At 34.0% G+C, this 19,648-nt stretch overlaps 1 protein-coding gene across 1 annotated transcript; it reads right to left on the bottom strand.

Annotated features, from left to right (window-relative positions):
* Window positions 1–4,011: 4,011 nt before the first annotated feature.
* Window positions 4,012–10,721, bottom strand: LOC110461376 (serine/threonine-protein kinase PAK 6-like). Its single transcript, XM_021514826.1, has 8 exons — window positions 10,600–10,721; window positions 10,266–10,346; window positions 9,063–9,392; window positions 8,438–8,512; window positions 7,946–8,048; window positions 7,148–7,617; window positions 5,867–5,952; window positions 4,012–4,554 (listed from the first exon to the last, which is right to left on the bottom strand). The coding sequence occupies exons 1-8, from the start codon at window positions 10,705–10,707 to the stop codon at window positions 4,260–4,262; spliced, it is 1,548 nt and encodes a 515-aa protein (XP_021370501.1). The 5' UTR covers window positions 10,708–10,721; the 3' UTR covers window positions 4,012–4,259.
* Window positions 10,722–19,648: the final 8,927 nt, after the last annotated feature.

The following is a 19,648-nucleotide window of genomic DNA, read 5'->3' as shown; positions in this document are numbered from 1 at the left end:
ACAAAAAAAAGTTACAGCGTTGCCAACTCTCGCGGCGTGAGACAAAATCTCACGTTGAGACGTCCTTACTCACGCTGAAACATGTCTTACGCAACATGAGCCATTAATCTCACGCAATTGAAAATATTCTCCCTCCATCCAACTGAGAAAAAGCTAATGCAAACAGGAACTTTCTAAATTCAAGACGGCTGTCAGGCAGCCATCTTGGATTTCTAATCTGTCTTAAAATTTTATATGCACTTCTTCAGACCATTGAAACTTTCATGTGAAAGGGTTTAAGAAAGATCCCTCACGTACTTTCTGAGAAATAGTGCTGACAAATTTAACTCTCAGGTTGTCACCTGTCAGCCATCTTGGTTTTCTAGGAAGTCCTAAATTCGATATCATGTGAAAAAACATTGGGAAGTCTTCATGTCAAATTTGAAAATAGCACTAACAAGAATTGTTTAATGATGGACCACGGACAAACGAGGGATAGAAGGCGATTTGAACAACCAATAATCTTATTATGGTTGGCTAAAAATGTAACAAATAAAATATATAACACAAGATCATTCATATAAAAACTTGATATTTTTCATACTTAAACTAGTGTCCTATTCGCTTAATATCACTACCCTTATAGCCCGTTGGTTATTCAGATTAAGAGTGATTTAAAAAAAATCACACATATTTAATTTCAAAGATTTTCAAAGTGGGTTAAGGTCATTCATATGAACAAATTTGAGAATTCTTAGCATAATATGACAGAAGACCAAATGTCAGAAGGTTGCACATCAAACATCTGACCTAAGTAACCTTGAACATTGACCAATGTCATATAGTTTAACCAATATTGGTAGCCCTTCATCCTAGCTTAAATTCTGGTCAAATATCATCACTCAGGGCTAATTGTTATTTTGCAGTATTGTTTTTAATGATTGTAATTTATATAAGACTAATGTCTAGGAATTGGTCGCTGGTTGGTGGTTTTCCCTGGGTTCTCCGCTTTTCCCGAACCACTAAAATATGGCTCGTCCTTAATACACTAACATACCCTATCTCCTGCACTGCTGAAATTCGGCCAATATCATACCTGGATAAAGGGCTACTGCATTTGGTCAAATAAATGACCCTGACATATATTTAAGCTTACAGGGTTCAAATATGTTTTAAACCCTTATATAACTTCTCCTTAATAACCGTAAGGCCCATGTTTTTGATATTTGGCCTGGAATGAAGGGTTCTTTTTCCCCCCAAATGAATGACCTTGACTTATATTCAATGTCACAGGGAACAAATATGTTTGAAACATTTAAATGAAATCTTCTGAATAACCATAGGGCCCGGAATGTTGATATTTAGTCAACGGCATGCTTCAAACTTTGTTCAAATGAATGACCTTGACTTAAATTCAAGGTCACATGGGTCAAATATGTTTTACACCTTTAAATTACTTCTTCTTAATAACAAATAGGCCCAGGATGATATTTTGCCAGTAACATGCTGGCATGAAGGGCTACTATGTTCAAATGAATGACCTTGAGATATATTAAAGGTCACAGAGATCAACTATGTTTTAAACCTTTAAACAACATCTTCTGAATAACCATAAGCCCCAGGATGATGATATCTAGCCAGTAGCATGCTTGAATGAAGGACTACCAAGTTTGTTCAAATGAATGACCTTGACTTATATTCAAAGTCACAAGGGGTCAAATCAGTTTTAAACCTTCAAACAACTTCTTCTGAAAAACCAAAAAGCCCAAAGTGTTGATTTTTGGCCAGTTACATGCTTGGATAAAGGACAATTACCCACTTTCAAAACCTTTAAATGTCAAATGTGTTTAATTTTTTAACATGTTCTTCTGAATGACTTAGTCATAGTACATATTTTACCCCTGTGACTTTGAAAGTATGTCCAGGTCATTTTTAATTGCAAACTTTGTTCAACTTCATCCAAAGCAGCTATGTGGGTCATATCATGAATCTAGGCTTTTTGGTTCTTAAGACAAAGTCATTTAAATGAAAAACTTAGGATAGGTCAGCTCAAAATATTGATGATCGGTTGATACAAATCAGACATTGTGCCATGGAATTAACAGGAACATTTCTTTCCTGATTCCTCTGGAGATATCAAAAATAAAACATAAATAAAGCAAAGGCAGTATCAATGATAATGTAATGATAACAACTTTATTAGATTCCCATTGAAATTAACAATTTGAGAGACAGTTATTAAAATGAATTGTTTCACAGAGAACATGACTTAGTCATTCTTATGTCTATGTGTATACAACAAAATATATCAGCCATTTAAATTCTGAATTATTTTAATAAATATTGATGCCAATATTGATCAATATCAAAATTCTGGAAAAACATGAATATTGGAATGAATTTAAAGCAGGATATTTTTGTGAATAATTAAATAAGTACTTTTACTATTAACCATATCATCTTGCTTGAAATGTATTTAGCTTTAGTTTGTATAATTATGAAATTGGAAAATCTTAAACAGGACACCCTGTAACCATATATATCAAAATGGTGAGGAGGGGGCAGATATGGGACATACCAAGGGCATCAAGACCATTGTAGGACTGTGGTTGACTTAGGCATTAAAAAAAAGCTAACATAAAGAATAAACGGTGTGAAAACCCCCCAAATATTGGAATTAAATATAAGTTTCTGGATGGAATACAAGTCATATATATATATATCTTGATAGGATATTTTAAAAAAAATGAACGTGCCAATCTTTTTGTATCTGCTTGGAAGCTAAACTGAAATAACTATACACTGATAATATATTTAAAAAAAACATAAAAAAGGAGAAATCGTGAACAAAGAAAATTAAATTAGTTAGTTAGCCCTAACCCATATTACCCTGCAAGAAATTTATTCAATCAAACTCATAAAATTTAAAATAATTTGAATCAGTGAAACTATCTGATGTGCAGCAGGCCAAGTTTACGGGTTTCAAGTCCACGCCAGCGACTTGCGATGTTACAACTTTTCACAGTGTGCCAGAGGATCGCATCCTGTTCTGCAAATCACGTATTTCCACTTTTCTCTCCCCAAAATATTCCCTATCCCCACTTTATAGAAATCAGGTTACTTAGTTTCTATGAGCTTAAAATGAAAGAGAGACAGGAATTTAAAAAATTAAACAGGAATTGTTTATCAAAGTAAAAAAAGATTAGAATTAATTCCATAAAAAAATAATGATGACGGTTATACACAATTTTTGGCTTATGATCAGATAGAACTATTGCAGCGCATGTGTTAACTTTTTCAAATGTGGTTACCCACTTGTTCCAAGTAACTAAAAAAAACAATCTAAACCAGAGCACCCTGTACACATATAATGATCAAAATGGTTGGGGAGGGGCTAGAAAAGGGGGTATGCATTGGGCTTCAAGCCTTGTGAGACTGTGGCTGACTGATACATGGAATAAAACAATAGGAAGGAAAGTTCTAGACAAGAATTGGAATTTGAAAAAAAATATCAGTTTCTGTATGGAACACATTAGTCATAAACATATATATTTTGATATTGTATGTAAAAACAATTGAACTGCATCTAATATCTAATAGCACTGCAGCCTGAGTATAATGTAAAGTTCATCAAACTATAACAATATATAGGTAGAATGTATAAACATTTGATTGTACATATCATAATATACCAAAGTAGACTGTATATATATATATATATATATATATATATAACATACAACTTGTATATATCACTTAACACTGAACTTTATATTGATACATAAAGGGTATATAAAAGATAAATATCACAGATTTTAAAATTGAAATAAAAACAAGTGTAGGGTTTCAAAATGCAAGATATGGCATAAAAAGATACAAAAAATACCCAGGTAAGAATCGACAAATTGGCAATTATCTGTTTTGATTTCAAATTGAGATACAGTAAAGCGTTTTTATTGAGAATATCACAGGTTCTTTCATCTGCGTTTATTAATTAGTCTTTAAATGTCCCAATTAACACACAGATTGGCGTTTGTGATAAACATATGGTTTTTATAGGTAAGTGAACAGAGGGACAGAATGCACTGAATTTAAAAAAGTTCATAGGCGACATATCTATTGACAACAGACCGGATTGATAAGTTTTTATGATTACTCCAGGCCTGAAAATTACTTGTGTACTTATTATTTTCAAATAATTTATCTATATTGATGTAAAGTAATGGCCTCAATATTTCCGGAGTCAGGCCTTGATGAGGACAGAAAAAGGATGTACAGTTCTAATTAGTGAGGTTGACTAGACCATCCATCATCATGACAAGTTCGTCCATGCTCGGCCTTGCGAGGGCAACTTGATCTGTACATCTTTCACTAATGTCCTCTAATTCGTCGATTCTCCAGCCGATTTCGCCAATTAGTATCCCTAAACTGTAGATGTCTGCAGCCACACAGGTTGGATTGTCTCCCTGTCTGACCTCTGGTGCCAAAAAACTGTATTTAATGTCAGAATTTGGTTCGTAGGATTTTTCATAGGTCATTCCGACACCAAATGTAGCCAAACCAAAATCGATGTATCTATAAATAGAAAAAACATTATTCATTTAAATAAATGTATTTACATTTGCGCTGCAACCCACTATATGAACAGTACTAGCAGAAATTAATTTCATTTGAGTATAAAAGCAAAAAACTCTTGTGATAAAACACATGGTTTACTTATGACTTCATAGATTGACCTTTTTCAATGAAAGTCTTGTTGCTAATTTGTTCAGATAACATGGAGAATGCCCCTGCGTCAAATGCTCAAATGACTACGGTTAGTTATTGGTGCCAATTTTATTTCATTACGGCTGTTCTGCCAATGTCGTTTAAAGGAAGATGCATATACAAAACGCAGTAAATAAATAACTTGAATTAAACAACTGTTCTAAAGTAAAAATGTAAATATATGGATTGAACATGTTTTTAAAATTTTCATGAGGTATGAATGCAAATCGATAACATCCCTATGGCATGAAGTGCTAGGGCTTCTTGTTTAATATGGATGTAAGAAATTTTTCAATAACACAGTAATCACTATATAACAACCTGTAGTTATAAACACAGTTCAATCCCTATATAACAACCTGTAGCTATAATTATAACCACAGTAATCCCTATATAACAACCTATAGCTATAATTATAAACAAATCCCTATATAACAACCTGTAGCTATAATGAAAAACACAGTAATCCCTATATAACAACCTGTAGCTATAATTATAAACACAGTAATCCCTATATAACAAACTGTAGCTATAATTATCAACACAGTAATCCCTATATAACAACCTGTAGGTATAATTATAAACACAGTAATCCCTATATAACAACCTGTAGCTATAATTATAAACACATTAATCCCTATATAACAACCTGTAGCTATAATTATAAATTATTTTCAGCGTTAAAATCATTGTTTGAATGCTTTCAGATTAAATACTTGACAGTTTATAAGGCAAATTTCAAATAGGTTTGCTTTTTGTATAACAATTTCAAACAATTAATTCATTAGTTCTTGCACAGAAAAAGATACATAAGTTTGTGGTTCAATTTGTTCTTGTCATTTAAAGTACAGAAATTTTCCCCGAGTAATTCCAGTAAGTTGTCAACAATAAGTCAACTCCACCCAGAAAAAAAAATACAAAAATAAAAACTGATATGAAACTAATTTCATCTATACATATACATGTATAGTATACACAGATCATTTTATGCATTTAACTTTAATTGAAAATATTTCACCAAAACAAAGGGATAAAAAATTACCTACTAATTTGCTAAATAAGGACCAAACACTTGTACTGTGAAGTAACAATTTGACTGTCTCTCTGTATCATCCTTTACCTGATATTGAATTCCTTGTTGGATACATCCACCAGGACATTGTCATTTTTCAAATCGTTTACCAATACCCCTCTGGAATGGATGACCTAAAATACATACCAGACATAGTCTGTATTACCCAAAACCACATTTTAATAACATCATTAGAGAGTCAACATAAATTTATAATAAAATATAAATTGTAACTGTAAACCTGTGATCCTTAACTTATAAATTAAGCATAAATTTAACCTGTTACACGTAACTTATAACAAAGTATAAAGTTTAACCTGTAACACTTAACTTAATATTTTCTTATAACAAAGTATAAAGTTTAACCTGTAACACTTAACTTAATAACTTATAACAAAGTATAAAGTTTAACCTGTAACACTTAACTTATAACAAAGTATAAAATTTGACCTGTAACACTGAACTTAAAACCAAGTATAAAGTTTAACCTGTAACACTTACCTTATAACTAAGTATAAAATTTGACCTGTAACACTGAACTTAAAACCAAGTATAAACTGTAAATTTGTGGCCCTAACTTATAATCAAGTGTAAAATGAACCTCTGACTGTAAACTTATAACCAAGTATAAACTGTAACCATATGACCCTTTTCTTAATATCAAGCATGAAAAATTGTAGCCTTTATATAACCCATTACATATAACCATGTACTAACTGTAACCTGTAACTCATCACTTATATTATACTTGGTGTAACCTTGTGATCCTTAACTTATTACCAAGTATAAACTGTAACCTTGCAACCTTAACTTATACTCAAGTATAAACTGAGTTTTGCAACCCTTAACGTATACTCAAATATTAACTGTAACCTTTGACCCTTAACTTATAACCAGATATAAAGTTTAACCATGTAACCCTTAACTTATAACCAAGTATCAACTGAGTTTTGCAACCCTTAACATATACTCAAATATTAACTGTAACCTTTGACCCTTAACTTATAACTAGATATAAAGTTTAACCATGTAACCCTTAACTTACAACCAAACATCAACTGTTACCTATAATCTTTCTATTTATATCCAGATATAAACTGTTACCTCTGACCCTGAACTATTAACTAAGTATAACTGTAAGTTGTGGCATTAACTTATAGCCACATTTAAACTGTAGATAAGTGACCCTTAATTTATAAGCAAATATACATTGTAACCTTTTACTTATAACAATGTATAACCTGTAATTTGTGTTCATGAACTTAAAACCAGGCATAAAGTTTACCTAGTAATGGTACCTTGTGAACCCTATCATTATGTTTAACTTACCTTAAGTGCATGAACCAGTCTGTAACATAGGGTGATGGTCTCTTTTTCGTTCAAAGTAATTTGATGTTTGTTCATCATCCCAATGAGTTTATACAATGTCATACCATCACCAAAAAACTCCTGGACAAGAGTGAATTTTTGTATGTCCCCTGGCTCCTGCAGCACTCCAAAGAATTTCGGCACCACACCCGTGTTCTGTAGGAGAGCCATTATCATCCCTTCATTGACTATTGTGTGCGGCACCAGCTCTGCCTGATGGTATAGTTTTACGGCGAGCTGGTATCCAGACGACAGGAGACTGGCGTGGTACACACTTCCTGATACCCCGCTCCCCAGGACCTTGAACATACCACTGGGTTCTTTGGTAAATGTGACAATGCGGGGGTCAAGGATGAGGAATGAGATGTGGGGAGTATGGATCGAACACTTCCTGATCTGGTAGTCAGGGTAAGGACTACCAGGTTGTACGACTACAAAATAAAATGAAAATTGAAGATATATTGATGTCCATTCTAATATTGAATATAGGTCAGCTTTGAAGTTGTTTCTCAAAATATCTGTTTCAAGAAAGAAAGCTGTGCAGAATGACAATTATTTACTGTGTATCTGTAAAAAAAATCCTATCAATTTCTGCGCACTTTTAAACTTTAAGCAAAATGACAATAATAAGTTTTAGAAAAATGAAAATTATGAAAAAATTATTGATATGGTTTTCATTTTTCTCAAGCTTATTCAGTTTATAAAAGAGTTTAGTTCTTAATCATTCAACATATATATTAGACATTGCAATTGATTTACCTCCAAATGGTAGAGATAACCTCCCAGATGAGGTACTCTCCGATGAAGTAGATGATTCTGTTGACAGCGGAGACGACTCAATGCTCCATATGGACTGAAAGTTCTTATGAAATACAAAAATAACATGATAAGCTACAGCTGAAGTAAACTATAAATATACTTGATAGGTAATGTGTTTCTTGACAAATGTAGAATTAGTAAGAAAAAGTTTATATTATCACTAAATTTTCAGAATATCATAGGTACTGATTGCAAAGGGCATTAACTCTGCAAATATTATGCTAAAGTATGCCTTATACATTCACAATCACTTCAAATGTCAGAAAATTCTATAAAGTTTTAGGAAATCAAGGAATTTAAGCAGATAAGTGAACACTGTTGGTCTAGTTAACAAGAAGTTGGATTTGATGTTTAAATTTTGAATTATCAACAACATATCAAATATAAAATTGAATACCTCCTTTTGGACAAAGCAATGTGGGTCAAACTCACCCTATCTAAATGTTCTGAAGCAGCAGGAGATACTGTTTGTGGGGTTTGTTCCTCCAGCCAGTGGGGTACCAGAATCTGAACAAAATAGTCATCATTTTAATTTAGATGCCTTGTATTGTCACTGTTCACAGGGATGTACAATTTCATAGCTAGAATACTAGGCCATAGAATGATTTTTAAAATGTCTACCAGCCAACCTATTATTTTCATAGTAATTACGAAAAAAAATCGCCAACCAAACACACTGTATTTATAGGGAAATAAGTCCATGACTGGTAATAAACCAGCCCTCCCATATTTATCAAAGTTCAGCAGAAATGCCAACAAATTAATTTTCAATGTCTTGTAATAAGCCCACCTATCCACTCTAATTCTTTCATGATATATATATGGTAAAATCTAAAAGCTCCAGGCATTGACTGAGCGAATGGAATTATATCCCTGGTTTGATGGATTTATTTTTGTTAATTTTGTCATTTTTTTCCATGAATACAAGTGATATTTTTTAAGTCCAGTGCTTAGATCACATCTAGATCTGGAGAGGGGGAGTATGTATGTAAGATTTTCAGAGGTGTATATATCTATTATTTCCTGTTAACTTGTATATTTGTATATATGTACTTACTGATGGGGATAGTGATAGTGATGCTGGGGTCATTGCTGCTGTCACCTGAACTGGTGATGTAAGGGTCATTGCTGGTATCACCTGAACTGGTGATGCAGGGATCATTTCCGGTATCACCTGAACTGGTGATGAATGAGTCATTGTTGGTGTCAACTGAACTGGTGATGCAGGGGTCATTTCCGGTATCACCTGAACTGGTGATGCAGGGGTCATTTCCGGTATCACCTGAACTGGTGATGAATGAGTCATTGTTGGTGTCAACTGAACTGGTGATGAAAGAGTCATTGCTGGTGTCACCTCTATAACTGATGTTTTTTGGCCTTGGTGTGCCTTGAAACGGAAAGAATTGTTAGATAATTTCACTCAGTATTTCAAATAATTACATGTTATATAAACAAGCAACAATAGTGTTCACATTTTTATGTTGTGATAACATAGGAGAATCATTTTTAATATTGTGTATGCGATGGCCCGGTACCTGCCATGGAATGGGAGTTGGGGTTGGTGGGGATTGAAAGTGAGGTCTAGGGGTGAAGTCACAAGTGGGAGAAGGGAAGGTCCCAGGACCTGTAGAATTTTTAGGATGACAGTCAGCTCCAATAAAATATAATATTAGAGCGAAGGGGATGGAGGGTTGGGGCTGGGCGCAAAACAGGAGACAATACTAAATTAATGAAAATAATTCAGTTGTTTTCTTTGCTGTCTGTAATTTTGTGTAAAATTTAATTCATTAGTCCTTATTTATTGAGAAAGTGTAGAAAAGTACTCTTATACATTTTTTGAACATGCTTAAATATACGTCTTTGTATAAACATTAAGAATGTTAAATTTTGCTACCAATCCTTATTTTCAAAATCAAATATGTACATTAAAAGATTACATTTAAATATTAAACAGGTGTTTTTTAATAAAGAATCTTTGATCAAATTATAGAGCAATCTTTATTTGTTGCCCTTGATTTACTTGGTACACACACATGCAAGTCTGCTATTGTCAATTATTAACAATAATAGCCATATATATATATATGTTACAATAACCCCAATAATATGCTTTAAGCATATTACTAGGGTTATTGTTTATAATACTATCATTGTTAATTATTGACAGAATTTTAGACTCTGTGCTTGGTGCGGAAATATATATAGTATGTCTTATAATATGGAATAAATAAAGACTATATTCTATTATGGATTGCATTACCTGAGTGAGTGCAACTTCAGCAATATACTGCCGCAACAGTCCCGGTCGCTTTTTTGTCCATACTTCTTTGAACAGTTGGTTCTGGAAATCAGGAATATAAAAAGATTCTGGTGTGTTCTATTATAAAATACTGACTTTTACTCTGTACAATACAGTAGGCTTAGTTAAACAATATATTCTGACAATTCTAAAGTGATAACACTTATTATATATATGGGGCAAGTATCTGAAGCCCATTTAAAACAAACATTATGGACAAAGATATGAGGACACGAGCCGGACTTGGAATGAAGAATCTATTTGATGTATTCTTGGCTTTTACAACGAGACTTACCTTATAATAAGCTTCCGGTTTCCAGATATGACCAAGAAAGTTTTTAAAATCAATGTTCCTGCTATTAACTTTGATAAAGTTCGAGTGGGAGATTGTAAACAGTTTCATTTTCTTTGTTCAGATCTCCCGCATTCTATACTCTCTGTTGCTAAGACGCTCGGGAGACTTTTAGAGTCATCATGACTATATAAGGAAAATGGCAAATATGATGCTTTCCGAACGAACAATAGAATCACGTGGCCTATCACGTGTTTCCGCCCACCTCTTTTGGATTTATCTTCAATCTCAATCGACGGGAACCATTGGCACTTTCCGTAAATGTGCTTTCTCGTAATATGACAAGGAAATCTTTAATATCAAACATTATTCAATAATTAAAGGGGGAAAGATACTAATAGGGTACTTTTCGAGAGGGATGAAAGAAAATCATGACTTCTGTCTAGTTTTCGGCCGATCTTTCTTACTTCTTTAGTTCATTAGATTTAAGCCCATACTTTATCCTATCCTTATATTTTAATGAAATTTTGTGAGACGGCTCCTTGGTCCGAAATGTTTGGTAAATGTGTTGTGTTGTCGCTAGCCGTATACGGCGCGGATGCAGGAGTAGGGCGTGTCTACCATATCCAGGCTGTCATGTGACCATAGCTTACTCTATTGTGTTTTGTTTGGCCTGCATGGCCAAATATAGTATTACAACTGATACCGCAATGTTTACTACAATTTCCATTTTGGCCATAACATCCATTTTTAGACGTCTTCCTATATTGGAAGAGAGACGAACTTTCCAACATGGCGGTCAATTCAGATTTCGATTGCGCTTGCTACGTTAACTCACGGAATTAGATTATTAGAGAATTGTTATCTAAGTCCGTGGTTAACTTGATAATTTAACGACATTTTAGGCAGAGTTTAACTTCAATTTATGCAGGATATCAACAGAAATAGTTCATACTGCAACGCTATTTATGGATGCGGACCAATGTGCTGTCAATTAATTCTAAAAACGCCCCGGTGTGATTCACACCGGGCATCACACCGGGCTTGCTCCATCCATAGACCTAAATTAACTTTAGGTCTCTGCTCCATCACAAGGCATGATATCGATTTAATACCAGGCCGGGGCAGAGGAGGCCGGGTAATAATATTAGTACTAGCGTACATGATGTAACACACCAGAGACTTGTAGGACTAAACACTTTTCAGTCTGATGTGATGAAAAAAATAACGAGTCTTGGCTCTGCCACAGGGACGTAATGACCGTGTTGACTCTGTAGGATTTTTTTTAAGTCCTTGATGCAGTTGTATTGTCTTTGTTCACTCCCGACAGGGAGACGTAGACGTACTCACAGACAACACTATTACAACAGTCCAATCGAATACAACGTTTTGATTGAGCACTCTATGGAAATTCGTGAAAGACCAAATTGGGTGTCCGCTAAGTTCGAACCACAATGTATTCGCTATTTATTACGAGCATTTATTACGAACATTGCCAGAGAATTATAATGAAACTTCCTGATTCCACACGGAAACTAGATCGAAGACTTAATAATGTTATTGAGTATGTACAGACAGACATGACCCCGGTAACGCCTAATATCGTGAAAGTCGAGTTCGTCGACAAGGGAGTAGATGTCATATATATCAGTAATATCCGTCGACGCTAACTTATCACTATACTTCAGGTAAGACAGTACCTTTATTATTTATTAAAGCTATTCTAAACCTAGCTATTACACTACATCTCCATACAACTATGATCCATATGGTAATGTAATAAATGGCGATCTAGCTATTTCACATAATTCAGAGTCTTGAAGCGTCCTAAGTATCGGGAGATTTCTACTATAAATGGAATGTGAATTTCAAGATACTGATTTTGGAAGAGTACACCTGACAATGGGCAAACCAAGAGCATGCTGTGTTGGATTCACGGGGTAAAATATATTAAAGGACTTGCATTGTATCTTAAGCTGTTTCGTCCTTTTAGGACTCATCGTTGAGGCAAAAAAGGTGGAAATATAAACAGGTTGGAACAGAAAGGGAGGTTCGTAAAACCGCTAGATTTGATAAATTTCGAAAGTTCTTGATTCTATTTCGGAGAATATTTTGTGAAAAGCACAGCAAAGGCATATTTGATAATAATATTTTTTCGGCTAGCATACCTATAGGAATAAACTGTGCACCTCTTTGTGACAACGCTATTTATAGTTTTCATATAAGACTGAATTTACTAACAACGTGATCAATAGGGACGGCTTACTACAAAGCAGTGAGATTTCGTTTTTCCGATTGTGAACTTTCCCTTTCTTTATAGTAACAACCTTATCCCCTACTTACGATGTTTACATGTCGCAGTTGATTTGCGTGCATTTTTAAGGTAAATCTTTCCTTAGCCCATATTTTGTTTATTTTCTTTTTTGATCACCTCTAATCAATTATACTGTCAACAATACAAATACTTACCCCCCCNGGTGCAACTGTATATATCCAGTTCCTGACTATCCTTTTTCGTGTGGTAATTTTCGAGTACAATCTGACCTAGTTTTATATCAAATTAAATCAAATCTGCTTCCGTGTTCATATCATCAATCGTGATTCAAACATTTAAAACTGTTTTTTATCTATCAATATTGACTCGTATCTATTTTTCATGTGGAGTTTCCGAGTATAATCTGACTTAGTTTTATATCAAATTAAATCATATCTACTACCGTGTGCATATCATCAATCGTGATTCAGAAATTCAAAACTGTCATTGTTATATATAAATATTGACTCGTTCTGTTTTTCGTGTGGAGTTTTGGAGTATAATCTGACCTAGTTTTATATCATATTCGCTTCCTTGTTCATATCATCAATCGTGATTCAGACATTAAAACGTATCAACATTAGATATCTTTATAACATATTGTCTGCCCTTTGATATTATGAATATAATTACGATTATCAAAACATCACTTTATATCAATCGCCATATTCGGACAATCGCAATAATTTACGATTGTTGAAATTTCATTTATAAAAGTGATCACATTGTTTGTGTAAAACATTTGTGTTCAACGCCACAAGTGAGCAAGGCTTTTATTTGCAGCAGCTGTACGTCATTTTCAAAATATCGCCATGCATCAGGAAATGTAAGTTGAAAACATTGTTTATTATTTCACATTGAAAGCAACACATTCCTTTGTAAAAGTAATCTAGGCAGCAAGTGGTGATAAGTATGTACAAAAAATAAACAACAGCAAAATAAAAAAAAAACTGATAAAGGCACTCGGCTGTATGGATAGTGTCACACTTTCACGTGGCCATTTTATAGAATCTCATTGAACAACAAAACATTTGATGCCTGCAATTGTTAGAGGTTTTACTTATTTCAATGCAACATAAAACGGTAAATTCAAGTCATCTATGTGATAAAAGCACATGTAATGTGCATCACAGAAAGTATGCGATGAAGTCGAATATCAAACATTATGAAAATATAAAAAAAATCAATTTTCAAAATATCAAATAACTGTTCATTAACCCTCTTAAAGTGACACAGAATGAAAAAATGGCCCAAAATTTCATGTACTCCAACACATTTAAACTTGTTTTATAAGGATATAAAAACCTTGTTAAAATCTGGTTTATTTCAATTTATATTGAAAGTTTATCTATACTGGACAGTCCCATGAGAAAAGTGAATAATACTTATTCAGCGTGTTTTAAATTTTAAACAGTATGAGTATATGCTGGATTTAGAGGCCTTCAATAACTTTTTAACCATTTTTATCCAATAAACCGTTGAATGTTTCCCATATGTTTTGATATATTGATTTCATTTTTGTCCTGTGCATGTTTGGATAAATATTAAATTCCCATCCCGGAGTTGTACAGGAATAAAAAAGAAGAAGAAAAGTTACCTTTCTTTTTGACAGACAACTGCTGTAAGTTCTTTTAAAGTGACGAATATAAGTTAATAAGTTAGTGGAAGTAAGAGAAGATGTCATTAAAATGGAAAGTTTGACATGATCGACAATGATGAATTCATGATCATAATTTTACAGAAATAAGTTTTATGAAATTATCATGATATACCAAGGTGAATGCTTCGTTCAAGTGGAAGAATAATTTTTTTTTTACCACATTGTTTTTCAATGAAAGGTTCCAATTTCGGAACGATTGGAACTATTTAAATTGGACCTAGTGTGTCCCCATGTAACCCTCCAATCTTGGAGACATCAACATACTAGCTAAATGTCTTACTTTTATGTCCGAAAATGGTTTCAAATTCACTTTTATTAACTGAATATTTAAAACGATATCACTGTTATTGATTGTAAACAACTTACTGATTCATATATCAAACAAAACGTGATCTATCCAGGTAAGAACCTTTGACTGACAATGAACAGGCAACATTGACTTGAGATGTTTACAAGTGATTGGACATATCAACAATTAAGCCAAAATTTAATTCACGATTACCCCCATATAAAGAAATATTCACCTGGTGTTTTAAAAAGGGAAAGAAACTATTAAGACTTCGTTAATGATTTTGATTCGAAACTTAAAAGTTCGCGTACAATTTAGGGTTGATTTTTATAAAACGAAATCCTTATGTGGGTAGGTTAGCTCATTTTAGATTCTCACTGATGCCATTAATTTCGGACAAATTATGTCCCATTAATTTTTAGTAAAGTAAATTAAGTAATGCATCTAATTAACTATGACGTCACATATTGATGACGTCATTTATCCTTGTGGGCTTTAACTCTGACATCGTTATTCCTTTCCAAAGCATTTTCCTGACAAACCTGACTAAGTGAAGCTTAGAAACAATGCCATCTTATTTCATTATAATTATTATTTTTGACTTTTATCGTCATATAGCCAATACGATTGGTAAAAATGTATCTGTAGTATGTACTCATCGAAAGTGATTTAAACAAGTATCAAACTATTCAGTAATTGTTTCGAGTGTATGATAATGATCACATATGCATGGAATAATTGATGTTTTCTTTGTGTAGACCAGATTCCAACGCCTCTGACAAAGACCACTTCACCAAGACATTCCTCTTTGCATGTATCATCGCCATCAACGTTGTATCAGTAATGACGATGTTCATAGCCTTACAAATAATGGCCGCCACAGGCCATTCGGTTGTAAACCCCATCATTCTGAGAGTTTTCTTATTAGTTCTTGTTATCTTCGGAATAATTTCAAGCGGTTACTTGATAAAAGAATGCACCAGGGTTGGAAACAATAAAGACGAGAGGAAATCAACAAAATGTGATACAATAAAAACATTATTTAAAAGGCTGCTTTCAGTCCTGAATTCTGTATTGTTAAAAAAAATACTTGTTCTCTCAGCGATTGGACTTGGTGTGATGCTTACATGTATCTTGGATGTAATTATTATCTTGGAATGCAAAAGTGAAATGAGTCAAGTGATTCCTGAAGCCGAACTTAATTGTGCTATTGCTTACAACATTTCGAGAGTCATTTTTGTTTTCACCCAATGGTTCTTCGTGGTCTTCAAATCGAACAATATTCAACGTTCCCGTTTGAAAAATATTGCGTTTGTATTGATACTGACTGCTGATGCTTCCGTGTGGATATATTACTTAGCGTTAGACAGTTCAGATGGAATGGACTCGTTCAGAATGTATAACATCACTGATATGGAAAACTTACCAACTCCAAATTCAACAGCAATCCTTCGATGTCTCGATGGTTCAAAAGCAGCTAACATAGCAAGGAAGATTGACCATGTAGCTTGGCCTACTAATACTGAGTTTCCGTTACTCATTCTCTTAACAGTTTTTGAAATATGGGACACGTCTTCCAATGACAGTTCAGGTATCCTATCATTACAGAATCAAAACGATAATGAAGAAGTACATGGTCAATCATTTAACAATGATACGGAATCTGTAGACAATACCCGTACGGAATGTGTGGATTCTGATACATGTCCAGATACCAACATATTGAACGTGTCTTCTCCTTGTGACACGCTATCGACCCATTTATCGAACGGTCATACCAGTAAAGAAACAGTTGAAACTGCAAGATCAAGTACTCCATCTTTTGAAACTTTGAACGAAAACAGGAAACTATCTGTCTGTTATGACACGTTTCAAAATCGTGAAACATTGACCAATTCTCCGAATGGTAGCAGTACATTATCAAGATCACAATTATCACACTGTCAAAACGTTAGTGAACCAGCCGAGACTCAAAGACTTCTGGGCGGAATCAGTTCTTTTAGTTCATCTGAAAAATGGGGGTGCTTTAAAAATCATCTACTTCTAAATACAGTCTGTTTCCTGGCGACGGCAACTCAAATTGTGATGCATGCAATACTTGTAGCGAATGATATGAACTATGAGTTTTATCTAGCATTAGTAATATACATGGTAGTGTATAAAACATGTATGTGTTTTACCGTTATCACCTGCTTTGTTCTCATGTCCTACCATATGGAATGGGTGGCGGGCAAAAGCAAACTAGAAATCAATGACGTCGTAATTTTCGTTTGTACATTCGGCTCTGCAGTATATTTCATCAGTATCATAACTGCTGGTATTATAGAAAAAACATGTATCGGCTATTTGGAAGTAGCGGAATGTGTTATCAACATGGTTTCTGTTTCAACGCAAACGGTTTTGTTAACTATGGCCATGCGATGTGTTCCTAAAAGAGATAGTTATAACACTCGGAAAACTGACAACTGGAACTGCTTGAATGAATTAAAATTTTTCTGTCAATTTCCTTCGCTTTGTGCCGTTCTGGCATGGATGAACATAGGATTCTGGGCAGTCGATAGTTTCATTGGCATGAAGTATACATCGGTGGCAGGGCCAAAAGAACATCTATTCGGTAAAGAATACTGGGATTCAATTTTACAGTTCATCTATCCTCTTTTAATATTTTATAGGCTAGAGTCAGCTTTTCACTTTTGGAGTCTCAAGGACAAGTTCGGTGAGATCACGAAAAAGATTGATTAGGTCATTAGCAGTGCGCATACCGTTACTTTTCGCGGGGGTGCAAGTGGTTGCCGGGGAGCTCCCATTGAAAAATAGTCTAGACCTTCATATGAACCAAAGTATGTATCTCTGAGATATATTCGTTCAAAACCCACCTTACTGTACATATCAATCAATTCAGGTTGTTAAAATTTACATAAACTAGGATCAACCGTGACTTGTTAAGTTTCGGAATCTTTAAGTTTTGATAAATATTTCACATTTTCCCTAGTGACTGAGGCGCTGTAGGAGCGATACTTCCTTGAGGTGGAAGCTTGTGGTGACTTTCAGAGAATTGTCATCAGATTCGAATCGAAGGCGAGATCGCATGTTGACTCTATTGGATCTCCCTCTTACGGTTGGGGGCGTATGGTGTCCTACATTGAACTCTCCGGGGCGCTCTTCCATTCCCATTTGTTTGTTTGTATCGAAATGACTTCCATTGACTTTGTATTTTTCATTGCCACTACCCCAGTTTTTACTATGAGGGCATGGCGTTACGTGGATTTGACCTGGATTTACACTGCGGGTGAAGACACCACTTACCCTTCCGGAACATCTGGTCTAATTCTCCCTAAACTTTGTCAACAGTTTATCATATTTAATCAACATTTTCCGTATATTTGTTTTTTTTATTCATAATTTGCCCTTTTTGTTTTGTTTTGTTATTATTTCTCAATTATTAATCCCTATAGAAGCTCTCTCTATCCAAAAAACCTATAATCTTGTCGCAAATCTTAGTGTAGAAAACTAGTAAACACATTGGAATTACTGTACATTGATTTTTTGTTTTCAGGATACTATTCCATTTCAATTTCAATTCCTTTACAATTTTATATCACGATTGAAGTCACGAAAAGTGCACAATGTCAAAGTTCAAATATCAAGATAGTCGATTATTGATTTTCTTCATAGAACGTATGTATCGCACCACTTGAATGTCATAGATGCTGTTGTATATTACAAGTGGTGCGTTAGATCATATTGTTTGTACTTTTAATTTAATGCTGTATCTTGTATGAGCTAGTATCTGGTGCACTTGCAGATATGTCTCAATCTTGTCGTTCGAAACCTATCCGATAAGTTCCTATGGAACAATCTAGGTCAATAATAATCTTTCTTCTTTTTCGCTAACTATTTTTTCTCTAATTTGACAAATGATGCGAAGCCTTAAAGCCCGGAATGGCAGGATTGATAGTCCCTTATTCTAGCTAGATAGGGCGCTATATCAAATGTTGTATACTATATTATTATTATGATGTCATGACATTGCCTTATACAGAGTATAACATAATAAAATTTGTGTTTATTCTGCTCTGATAATTACTTGCAACATTAACAATGTTGAATTTTAATGACTCTTCAGAAGGACAAAGAAAAAATATTATTTATAAAATAATTGATCACACTCTATATACCACAAAGTTATCTCAGTAAGAAATAATAATCTCGTGGAAACTTATAGATATTCTAAAGTAACATTGTTTGCAGTGGAATGATATATCAACTTTCAGCCGTATGTAGAGATAATATGACGTGTTTCTACGGTATCAGCATCTTATTTGGTTTCCCAGCTCCTATGTACGTCCGTATATAAACAGCAGAGTACTGGCAGCTCCTGTCCCTCCTTCTAACTGTCTCGGGCCTTTATATTTGACATTGTCTGCGGCCATTTGCATATGAACGTCATTATATGGCACCATGCCTAACAGAATGCTGCCCAGCCCTGAAAGAAAATAAATACCTTCATTTATATCTTCATATGAACCACAGTTCAGTTTGAAAATGTTCATGGGCATTGAATACAATTTTTTTTTTAATTTATTTATTATATTTTGTTTACTAAAAATAACTTATACAATAACATATTTTTGCTCGGTATTTCTTTTTGTTTTCAATGCTTATGAGACTGCTTGGTGAAAAGCTAGATATGATATACATTTTAAGATGGAAAACCCCCCATTAACAATGTAAAAAATGACTTTGCGAAGGAACGATGCATATCTCGTTTGCTACTCACCATCCTTTG

Source organism: Mizuhopecten yessoensis, unplaced genomic scaffold, assembly GCF_002113885.1.
Source record: "Mizuhopecten yessoensis strain PY_sf001 unplaced genomic scaffold, ASM211388v2 scaffold10603, whole genome shotgun sequence".
Taxonomy (NCBI): domain Eukaryota; kingdom Metazoa; phylum Mollusca; class Bivalvia; order Pectinida; family Pectinidae; genus Mizuhopecten; species Mizuhopecten yessoensis.
The sequence above is the reverse complement of the archived record's forward strand: the minus strand, read 5'-3'. Positions and strand labels throughout refer to the sequence as shown.

Coding starts and splice junctions, on each gene's coding strand:
- LOC110461376 (XM_021514826.1), bottom strand. CDS start 10,707: ATGAAACTGTTTACAATCTCCCACTCGAACTTTATCAAAGTTAATAGC. Junction 10,347..10,599: donor AACCGGAAGCTTATTATAAG/GTAAGTCTCGTT, acceptor CCTGATTTCCAG/AACCAACTGTTCAAAGAAGT. Junction 8,049..8,437: donor CTTCAGAACATTTAGATAGG/GTGAGTTTGACC, acceptor GTATTTCATAAG/AACTTTCAGTCCATATGGAG.